At 35.5% G+C, this 12,123-nt stretch overlaps 1 protein-coding gene across 1 annotated transcript in view; it reads right to left on the bottom strand.

The window, feature by feature from the left end:
• PKHD1L1 (PKHD1 like 1) overlaps positions 1-12,123 on the bottom strand; it is a 152,809-nt gene that overhangs the window by 30,568 nt on the left and 110,118 nt on the right. The window contains exons 59-63 of the mRNA XM_029923967.1: positions 10,631-10,804; positions 6,369-6,472; positions 5,305-5,434; positions 4,265-4,386; positions 2,639-2,729 (exon numbers count right to left, since the gene is read on the bottom strand). Coding sequence (XP_029779827.1) covers positions 2,639-2,729; positions 4,265-4,386; positions 5,305-5,434; positions 6,369-6,472; positions 10,631-10,804 — 621 coding nt within the window. The remainder of the gene's footprint in view (positions 1-2,638; positions 2,730-4,264; positions 4,387-5,304; positions 5,435-6,368; positions 6,473-10,630; positions 10,805-12,123) is intronic.

Raw genomic sequence — 12,123 nt, 5'->3', positions numbered from 1 at the left:
CACCATATTCCCAGAGCCTACGAGGTAATGCAGAAAGAGGTGCTCATTTAACTATCTGTTGAATTAACGTATCTATGATCTTGGGAACATTGTTTGTCCTTTTAGTACTTCAGTTTCCTCATATGTAAAAAGTTTGGGGGCACCTGGGTGGCTCAGTCAATTGAGTGTCCATCTGACTTTTAGTTTTGGTTCAGGCCATGATTGCATGATTTGTGACATTAAGCCCCACATTGGGGACTCTGAGCCAATAGTGGAGAGCCGACTTGGGATTCTATCTCTTTCTGCCTCTGCCTAATTGAGATTAGTTTCAAACTGAAATTAAATAAGCCATATAAAGGGCCTCAGTAAATGGAAGCTATTATTAATATATAGGATAATTATGGGGTTCCTGGGTGGCTCAGTCAGTTGAGTGTCTGACTTCAGCTCAGGTCATGATCTCATGGTTCATGGGTCTGAGCCTCGCATTAGGCTCTGTGCTGACAGCTCGGAGCCTGGAGACAGTTTTGAATTATGTGTATCCTTCTCTCCCTGCCCCTTGCCTTCTTGTGCTCTTTCTCTTTCTCAAAAATAAATATATGTTTAAAAATTTTTTAAATATATAGGATAATTGAAGTGTATTTTTATGAAACTTTACTGATATCCAAATCAGATCAGCAACCTTAATGACTCCCTCCTAACCATGCATACATACATTGAAGGATTCCCTATAGAGATCAGCATCACCTCCTAAAGTTTACTTAGTACCAGTTCTCTTGTCCAAGTCTCCTAGTGTCTGACTTCCTCCTATCTTCTATTGACTTTCCTTTCTTCCTAATACTTTGACATTGACATTTTACTTATCAACTGCCTGGATGCTCTTTTGTTTCCTCCATAAGAAGCTGTTCACCTGTCTCTCCCTGGGTCCCATCCAGTGTTGCCTCAGGGACCCAGTGTGGGTCAGGGCTCCCTTCCCAGCCTCCTGGCCTCCCACCGTCAACCTCCTGCTGCCGGCCTCCCACTTGCCTGGGAGGTGGACTGGACAGCTTGGCGTCTCCTTCCAGGAACTTAAACCCCCAATTCCTCAGTGATGTCTCCTCTTTCACTTCTTCTAAATCCCAAATTTCCTTATAAACACTCTTAATTATTTAGGAATATCACTAATTAAATATTACTAAATATTTAATTGGTTAGTGAAACACAAATATTACTAAATATTCACATTCATAGGTCATATTTTGACTTGAAAAAATCTAGGACAACCTCAAAGAAGTTGCAGAAGAATTACATATTTTAAAATTTTAGTCTAAGCAAACCTTTAAGCTGTTGGGAACTAAAATATTTAATAAGAGCATATAATAACGAATTTGTAGGCAGTTGTTTTATTCCTTCACAATGTATTTTGCACTAGAATAAAATTCGCTTATGCTCAATGATTTTTGAATTTACAGGAAAAATGCTGATTGAAACAATCTTAAAAATTACCATACTGAGATACAAGGGGTACAAAGTTTTCAGAGAAAGTCCCATTTACTCTAAGTTTCTCGAGAGGTGAACCCTGCAGTTCTGTTACTTAGTTTATTATGATCTGATAATTCATCTAACTAGTTGAAAACTAAAAGGTTATAAAAAATTATAAAATAATAAGTCACCAGTCACTCTGCTACTACTCACCTTTTTTGGGTTTTTAAAAATTTTTATACTTTATGTAAAACTCATATTTTTTCTCCTTTCTTCCATAAAACATATCACAAACAAAACCATATTGTATATACATTGTTCTGCAATCTCCACTTATCACTTAATAATAACGGGAATTTCTCTCTCCATATCAATATATCGATATGTATCCCCTTTCTTCTTTTTGAGAGGTCCCTGTGTTCCAATGTTGGCTTTATAAAACCAATCCACTCTTACTGGACACAAGGCTGCTTCCAGTTTCCTGCTAGCACAGACAATGCTGTGCTGAATTGCCTTGTTCACAAATCATTTTCTAAGTGTTATAGAGACAAAGTCAGTTATATTGCCAGAAGTGGAAATTTTGAGCCAACGGCAAATGCTCCTATAATTTTGGCATCTATTGCCCTGTTCCCCTCTGCAGGGGTCAGTTATATTTGTCATTCAACAAGCAGTGTGTAAATGTCCTAATTTCCCTACAGCCATGCCAAAAGAGTAGTTGTTCAATTAATTTTGGACTTTTACTCATCTAATAGAGAGAAATATATCTGAGAACAGTGTATGTCCTTTGACTTTTTCATGCCTGTAGGTTTAAGCACAAGAATAGTGAACATTTATTCCTCTAAAGAGGAAGCAGGAAACAGTGTCATATCCCTAGAGACTTGTATCTCTATACTTAAAAAGTGTTGCTTTTGTGAAAGTAATAGGGGCATGAGAGGTACTCATTGGTCCAACACCAGCCACATCAAGAAGTGAAGAGTCTGCTAGAGTTTTGGATCATAAACATGGAAAATAATTATCTTTAAAAGCCTATTCCTTTTTTCTTTAGACCCAATGGTATCTTCAAATAATTTCACTTGTTGACTTCTCTCAGTGTCCTGGAGGAGGAGATCTTGAATATTGAACTAACAAATGATAATTATTTCTCTCTAACAAATTTGGACAAGGTATTTCCTAGTTTTAGTGGCTCTGCCAAAAGACTTACTTGAGCAAGGTTCACCATCAATGCGGTATCCCACCCTTCCAAATCCGGCCACAACGTTATTTTGTAAGACTGTATTGGTCCCTCTGTTCACCTAGCACAGTGATAAAGAAAAACCTATGGGTCAGGCTCTTACACAAGTGTACAATGAGAACAAGTGTCAACATCTATAGGAAAACCACTTATGACCACTCTTCAGGAGGAAAAATGTATTTCATTATTCACTCCATTCAAATTTATATTATAAATGAAGTATTGAAATTGCCTTAGGTTTTTGGTGTAAAATCATCACTAAATATTATGCTTTAGGTTTCATTAGAAAACTACATTAAAGAGATTTTTTATTTCAGTCACAAAATCCACTGGGTATCATTCAATAATTATAAGCCATAGACCAAATTTCAGTATTACAGCAAGGTTAGTAGGATTTTTATCACTCTTTGGCTATATTATGTTACCAATTTGATTTATTAAGAAAAAAGTTAAGGCAATTACAGTAGACCATAAGATTCAATAGAAGCACCCACTAGTTTAAATAAAACCTGCTATAATAAAAACTGGTTGACATAAGTATTAGGCAGTCACTGAACAATTTTATTTTATGAGTTCAAAGTGGCAAAAAATGACATACAGAGAGTACAGAAGATTTAGTTCTTGCCTCTGGTGTCAGGACAACAGCCAAAACTTCAACTACTTAAAGTATATTAAGCACTTTTATTTTTAAATATTATGATAAGAGAACAGTGTCAAATGAAATCCATAAGAGTAAAATTGTGCCTTTTCTTTAAAAAGATACGGAAAACAATAAAGATTTGGAATTGCCATTGGACGACATTCTCACATCGATAAATAGATGAAAGAGAACATTATTATAAATGTATACCAAGTTCCGGGATTTTAGGTTTTACTTTAAGGTAATTGTTAATAGTTGCACAGAAACAAAACTCAATCCTTACCCCACATTCCAAAGAGAGCTATTTCTAAAATTCCTTTTGGTTCCTATGGCATAGATAAGTAAAATAAAAATAAGATGGAGCTTTATTTCCTCCAAACTCTTTCTCCGTACTTTCTATCTGCTTGCCTTCAATCTCATCCTACACCTACATGACCTACAGTGATTGAAGAAACTTCATGAGGAACAAGAAGGGTCCAACTAATAATCCCAGTAAGAGTAAATAACGTTGCATAGAGAACCATAGAATTTTAGATGAGAAAGAGATTCTAATGATTCTGTAGTCTATCACTCTAGTTTTCCATATGAAGAAGAAAACTAAATCCAGAGTTAAGTAGTAATGTGGGCAGGGGGCACTCAGTCAATTAGCAGCAGAGAGGCCCTGTACCGAAACTTGAAAGTGGTAATTACTGTTGGAGAAACAAGGAAATATGAGAACTATTTAAACCACTGGAAATCAGCACAAAGAAAAGTTCACTGGCTGTGGGAGCTTGCCACATCTCTTAAGTTTATTCCCTCCTTTCTTTAGCTCATTTTATTAGTTCTCCAATCTTTAAGGAAGAAATAGTTTTCAATATTTTGAGACTTAACAGTTCCTACAGAATTTATAATCTCCAGTAAAGAAATTGCAAATTATGATTTTGTATACTGTATAATTGTAAATCTGTTCACGCTACCTCAATTGCTGCATGCCAGAGCGTTGAACTTAAGTCCCTTCTGTTTTGGTAGGTTCCCGGCCAAACTGAAAGTGCAACCAAGTTTCCTCGAACTCTGTTGGCATCCCCCCATATTCTTATTCCTGCAAAAAATTCACAAAATCCCCCCAAATACATACAAATTTGTAATGAGTCCTATGGGGAATGTCTTTCATATTTCCATGAAATTAGTTTTCTAGTTTGAGCTTGACAAATCAACCTCCTAAATTTTAGAGTATGCCCTTTGAACTCTACCTCTTGAATAGGCTACCTACATTAGAATCTTCTGGGGTGCATATTAAATATGTGGGTTGGCAAGCTCTGCCTCAGGTTTTACCAAACACACCAATTTTATACACATTAAATGAGTTTGTATTATGTGTTATACTGATATTCAAGAAAGGATAACTTCCTAAAACCAAGTCCAGTTTTTGAAAAATAGGAACCTTTATTTGTGAATAATCTTTTTGGTTGATGTGAGGAGTATTTTAAAAGTCATACTAATTTAAAACTATTGGTGATTAGATAATTCACACATGAGCATGGTCAGGTAAATAATTCTTCTAGAGTTGTACTGTCTGATATGATAGCCATAGTCACATGTAACTACTTAAAAATAAAGTAAGTACAATTTAAGTACAATCAGGGGTGCCTTGGGGACTCAGTCAGTTGAGCATGTGACTCTTGATTTTGGCTGGGATCGTGATCCTGGGATCATGGATTGAGTCCCATGACAGGCTCCATGCCTGCTTGGGGTTCTCCCTCTGCCCTCTCCCCCACTCGCACGCATTCTCTCTCTTTCTAAAAAAAAAGTATAATTAAAATAAAAAATCCAGTTACTCAATCACAGTAGTCACATTTTAAGTGCTTCGTGGCCACATGTGGTTTAGTAATTACTATATTAGCATAGATATAGACTATTTCCATTCTCAAAAAAGATCAATGAGACAGCATGGCTTTAGAGTCTTCAGATAAGATGGTCTCAGGAAGAACGTTATTTGGACACAAATATTATCATATACCTTCCCCCACTGTAAAGTGAATGACGTTGTCATCTATGTCCAGTCCATCTGTCCCAAACACACCGATTGCTGGGGAAAAGCCACTGTGAAAGGCACAGCCTCGAACATAAGATGAGCCATGATCTTGAATCTATGAAACATCAGGATTCAGTGAAAATTTTACAAATAAAATTAAAATATACTGAAAGAAAAAATTTGAAGTGATTTTCAAGAAACATAGTGATAAACAAAACACTCAATTTACTTTTCATGAAAGAAGATGATTTCCCTGTAGATCTTTTAATCCTGGGAAATTTCCATATATCTTCAATTTATGATTAAATAAAATGAAAATGCAGATTTAAATGTAGATAAAAATTCTGAAGTAATTTTCTATGCATTTCTATTTCTATCATTACCTATAAGATGCTAAGGAACTAATAAAAATGAGGTTTCAGAATAATTTATTATATGATTAAGCAGGGACTTCTTTTAGTTAAAAAAGTTGATACCATAGGCAGGGGGTCACAAGTCAGACGTCTGTAGGAACCAGTCAATGAGTGGGATTGGGGTTGTAACCTCAAACCTGCAACATTATTTTTTATTTCCTTAAAAAACACGCTCTCTCTAATTTTTTCTTCAATCACCAGCCTTGTAAGCACATCCGTTTTCCCACTTTTGAGAGAGGCATGGATATACAGACATGCTTTTCATTTGAGAAATATAAGCAGTACTCATTATGGTCAATAGAAACTATTAGGAAATATTTTTGGTCTCTGCAAAATAAAATGGAGATATGAAATAACATCATGGATCTTTAATTCTTTTACCTTTGTGCTCCTTTTTCTGTTTCTTTTTCTAACTTTTTTTTTTTTTTTTTTACTGATTTTAGATAAATGCATGAAATGGGTAAGTCAAATGCTGCTAGGAGCCTAAACAAGTTGATGGGATATGTCTAAGAAAGTTATAGTAGATCATAGTCTTAGCAATTCTAAGATATGGCATTTTTAGTAAAGTTAAATGAAAATCAAATCAAAATCAAAATATTTTATTTTTTGAATATACACAAAAATTCAAGTACAAACCCGTCCTAAGTTAAGAAATGTTATGGCGTATCTTGGATCTGTGCTGTCCCTGAAGCCTTCTTGACCACAGTGATAAAATTCCACGTTACTTATCTTTGCATTTCCTGGCAGGGCAAGGAGGAAAGAGATACAACATTTTTTTTTTCCCCTTCAAACAATAAAATTTGTTTTTTAAAGCTATAAGAGTTGTAATTTTCCAAGTTACACTTTTCCAAACAAATTTTCAAACAAAAAAAAATTGTTAACTTTTTCATGGAAATCTCATTTGTTCTTTGTTCCTTTAATCTAAATAAGACAGTATTTCTGACCTTTTTTTCACTGCCCTCCACAAAAGCTTTTTTGGACTTTTTTCTAATAGCCTCCCCTCCCCATGAAATTTCAATACCTCAGATATACTATATATCTGTTAATATATGGTGGCTCTTGGAGGGCCACAAACCGTTGCTCATCTAAGTTTTTCTGTCCTGCAAGAAGCAGTTTCATCCCCTAGTAGTGATGTTGTCCCTTTTGAGAACGTGTGGCATGAGGCACAAGATATAATTTACCTGACAGTTCAATTTTGATGTTCTAAAGAGATTTTACGGGCATTATCTTTACATAATCCCTTCCAGAATAAGCATTCCAAGTATCTGCTCATCAGGTTGTCATAAGTACCATTGAGGTGACAAGAAGCAATTTCATAGATTAGTAATAATAGCAATAGCAATCCTTGAGAGATTACTCTGTGCCAAGTGCTGCACGAAGGGCTTATAAGGCAATTTGTGGTTTAATTCACATCCTATGCGTTAGGAACTTTTATTATTCTTATATTCTATATACGAAAATGGAGGCACAGAGAATCATGGCTGGTAAGCAACAGTAGAGGATATTTCCTGTTCCAAAAACTGATATTAAATAAAATGCAGTGGAGAAGAGTTACTTTGTACGACAAGGGAAAAGCCTGTCTCAAAATCCACGAACCTGCAATTGGATGTACGGTGAAGAACATACTCATAAGGTAGGGACAGAGAAGAAATGGTTACTACAGACCATCTGGAATATAAAAGCCATAGGTGTGTATAACATCACAAAACAATTTATGGGAGCAAGGAAAAGTTGTCATGGAATAGGGTCCATCATGGATTTGAAGTGAGGCAGGAGGGGACCTTAGTATCCAAGGTCAGAGAAATTTCATCCCTCTAATAATCTATTTATCTGTCTTTAAAAGGGGATAGTATTGGGGCACCTGGGTGGCTCAGTCAGTTAAGCATCCAACTTCAGCTCAGGTCATGATCTCACGGTTTGTGAGTTCGAGCCCCATGTCAGACTCTGTACTGACAGCTAAGAGCCTGGCGACTGCTTTGGATGCTGTATCTCCTTCTCTCTCTGCCTCTCCCCCACTCATGCCCTGTCTCTGTCTCTCTCTCTAAAAAAAATAAATAAACATTAAAAACATTTTAAAAGGGGACAATATCTATGCATAGCACTATGAGGATAAATGAGATAATATATGTTAAATGCTTAGCACAGTGTCCGGAATATTGTGCCATGATCATCATTACTGTTATCATCATCAGTTAAGGTCCCGTTGTCAGATTATGGCCAACAGGTAGAAGCTACACTGAAATGGCTGCTTGCTCAATATAAATGCTTTCTAAAATTAGAGCTGTTGCAAAATGTAACAGGCAGAATTATGAACAAGTAATGACCTGCTAAACATTTCAAGTCAAGAATAAATGAGCGAACCCTGGAACCCAGATTGTGGGATCGAAATACCAGTTTCCAAGTAAAAGAATCAGCATTGCTTGGAGGAATGACTTAGTCCCAGGCTCGGAAAAACAAAACAAAAAGACATGTGTTTGTCCTATCAGAAGGTGAAGAAGCTAATGAAACCTAAGTCAAAAGGACTTAGGCATCAACATGAAAATATTCTGAAGGTCAGTGATGAGACATTTTCATTCGTCAATGGCAAGTGGGCATTTCTAATACCAGTAATATTAACAATTGCAATCCATATATAGATTAGAACACACCAAATAAGTTTAAATCCACAGAGCTCATAAGGACACTAATAACAAACAAAAAAATGCTTTGTTACCTTTGGAGAATGGTTGGGAACCAGCACACTACCTCAGAACTAGGTAATGATAGGAAAGAATCAAGCATTTTTCCTATACTTTCTATATAAACTATTTCTCAGAATAGTCAAATAGTTGTGTGGGGAAGCTTCTCTTTACAGAAATATTCCAGATTATAACTAAGGAGAGAATGGTAGAGTTAAGATATCACCATTTTAAACCTCAGTGATTTAACAGATCCAGGCAATGATCATTAATAGCTGCTAACTTCACAAACAAAGCGAATCAGACACAAATGAAATAATCAGACATTACATGTCTACTAGTGGAAAAGTACACCGTCAACTATGAAAAATTTTGCCTGAAAATTGAGTCTGAGTCTGATCGCTTTTTTAGCTCTAAACTAGCTATAAATAGAAAACACATAGGAAACAGGAACAAGTGAAGTTCTAGGAATGATTTACTAAATTCTAGACTATTGGAAATACTATAGAACAGATGATCTAGGTTCTTTTATAAATGAACTGCAAGAAGAGATACATGAATGAGTGATTTAAAATTCATAACCAATTGCAGCATGGTTTTGTTTAGATCCTAATTTGAACAAAGAGAATGCAAGTGAAAAGAAGGAAGGAAGGAAGGGAGGAAGGAGAAAGAATAAACTGGGGGAGTCTGAATAATCATTTGATATAAGGACGTAGATTAACATCTTAATGTCTAATACTTACAAATATTTTTATAGAAGTCTTTTAAAGGTACATGCTGAAATATTTTTAGATGAAATAATACACGATTGCTTCATTTATAATACCCAAGATATGGAAACAACCTAAGTATCCACCAATGGATGAATGGAAAAAGAAGATGAGGCATATATGAACAATGGAATATTATTCAGCCATAAGAAAAGAGGAACTCATCATTTGCTACACAGACAGATCTTGAGGGCATTCTGCTAAGTGAGGTAAGTCAGAGAAAGACATATATTTCATACTATATGAAACTCATATGTAGAATCTAAAAAGCCAAATATAAAAACAGAGTGGAATGGTGGTCACCAGGAGCTGGGGTGGTAATGGTGGGGAACTAGGAAGATGTTGTATAAGGGTGTAAACTTATAGCTAGCAGCTAAATAAGTTCTGGAAATCTAATGTACAACAGAGTGATTACAGTCAACAACACCGTATTATAACTTCAAAGTTGCTAAGAGACTAGATCTTAATTCTTCTCACCACACAAAAGATATATTATGTGACATGAAAGAGGTGTTAGCTGACACTACAGTGGTAATCATATTGCAATATATAAATGTATCAAAAATAAATACAGTATACACCTTAAACTTATAAAATGCTATAGGTCAATTATATCTCAATTTAAAAAAAAGCCAGGGGCTTGAAGAGAGTGAGTGGTCGTATAGTTGAAACAAGAATGACCAAAGTTGACCATTGTGGTACCTAGTGATGGGTATGCTAGGATTCATTACACATTTCTCTATGTTTGAACATTTTGTATATATTTAAATTTTTCCTTCAAACAAAAGTAACAGATCTATTGTGCTTGTTATCAAATGATTTCTGTTTGGGTGATAGGCTGGGCTAACTGTTACCTAAGGTCATTATTAATTTAATAATTCTTATTGTCTATGAAGATAAAATAAGTAGAAAAATGTTAGAGATTTGGTTGTGGAGGGTGGCACATGGGTTTACATAATCCCTCTCAAGGCTTTATTCTTCCATGTGTTAAAAACAAGACCAATCCAAACTGGGAGTTGCCTATTCTCAGTCCCAAGTCACCAAACCAAGACTGAACTTAATTACAGTTCCACTCCCAGAAATGGAATCTTAAACCGGTCAATCAGGAATCACCTTATCAGTACTAGTCAAGTAATGTACCTGTCAGCCCTTGCCATCCCCTAAAGGAAAGTAACCTTGCAATAACCAATCTGCTTTTTTTTGTCTAGTGTAGGTCTTGTGTTCCTGCCCCCCTTTCTGCCCATACAAGTCTTTCACTTTGGACGACTCTTCTGAGCTCCTTTCTATCTGCTAGATTAGATGCTGCCTGATTCACGAAGCATTGAATAAAATCTTTAAAATGTATTCAGTTGAATTTTTTAAACACATGTGATCCTAAAAAGAAGTGAGACTTATTTAAGAATTGACTAAACATAGAAGAGACCATGTTATATTTCAAATTTGTACCAACCTTTAAATGTCATCATCTTTTCAGTGAATGAGCTGACCAGGACACGTGCACCAAAAGATTCCTTGAACCAACCTGGGTAATCTTCACCACGTATTTTGATGTTCCTACTCAGTATCCCAACATCAGCAGCTAATGTGTAGCTCTGACCTGTTCCAGGAACGTGGTATCTTTCAGCTGCAACAGAAAGGACAGCTAGATTATTACCAATGCTGAGAAAACCCTGTGTTTATTAGTTCCTTTGCAATACACAGGCCACATACATTTCTAATATGGCAAAAGTCAACACAAATGTGTGAATTAATTAGATTGCATGCTTAAACTACATGCATGGCAGACTGAAATTATAATATTTTTTCTTTTTTCTTTCCAAGTTTTTATTTAAATTCCAGTTAGTTAACATATAGTGTAATATTGGTTTCATGTGTAGAATTTGGTTATTCAACACTTACACCCAACACCTGGTGCTCATCACAAGTGCCCTCCTTAATCTCCCTCACCTATTTAACCGATACCCCCACCCACTTGCCCTCTGGTAACCATCAGTTTGTCTTCTATATTTAAGAATATGTTTCTTGCTTTTCCTGTCTTTCTTTCCCCCTCCATGTTCATTTGTTTTGTTTCTTAAATTCCACATACGAGTAAAATCATATGGTATTTGTTTTTCTCACATTGACTTATTTTACTTAGCATAATATCCCCTTACTCCATCCATGTTGTTGCAAATGGTAAGATTTCATTCTCCTTTATGGTTGAATAATATGCCACTGTGTATGTATGTATGTATGTACGTATGTATATACATATATACCTCATCTTTATCCATTCATCAGTCAATAGACATCTGGGTTCTTTCATTAATTTAACTATTGTAGATAATGCTGCTATAAACATCAGGGTACATGTATCTCTTTGAATTGGTATTTTTGTATCCTTTGGGTAAATACCAGATAGTGCAATTGCTAGATCATGGATAATTCTATTTTTGTTCTCCAGAGTGATTGCACCAATTTGCATTCCCACCAACGGTGCAGGAGGATTCCCCTTTCCCCACATTTTCTTCAACACCTATTATTTCCTGTGTTGTGAATTTCAGCCATTCTGACTGGTATGAGGTGATATTTCATTGTAGTTATGATTTGATGATGAGTGAGGTTGAGCATCTTTTCATGTGTCTGTTGGCCATCTTGATGTCTTCTTTGGAAAAATGTCTTTTCATGTCTTCTGCCTATTCTTTAACTAGATTATTTGTTTTTTGGGTATGGAGTTGTATAAATTCTTTATATATTTTGGATACTATCAGATATGTCATTTCCAAATATATTCTCCCATTGAGCAGGATGTTTTTTAGTTTTGTTGATTGTTTCCTTCACTGTGCAAAATCTTTATTTTGATGAAGTCCCAGTAGTTTATTTTTACTTTTGTTTTCCTTGCTTCAGGCAATAAATCTAGTATGAAGTTGCTATAGCCTATGTCAAAGCACTTACTGGCTATGT

Source organism: Suricata suricatta, chromosome 15, assembly GCF_006229205.1.
Source record: "Suricata suricatta isolate VVHF042 chromosome 15, meerkat_22Aug2017_6uvM2_HiC, whole genome shotgun sequence".
In the NCBI taxonomy this organism is placed as follows: domain Eukaryota; kingdom Metazoa; phylum Chordata; class Mammalia; order Carnivora; family Herpestidae; genus Suricata; species Suricata suricatta.
This window is presented reverse-complemented; position numbering and strand designations above follow the sequence as displayed.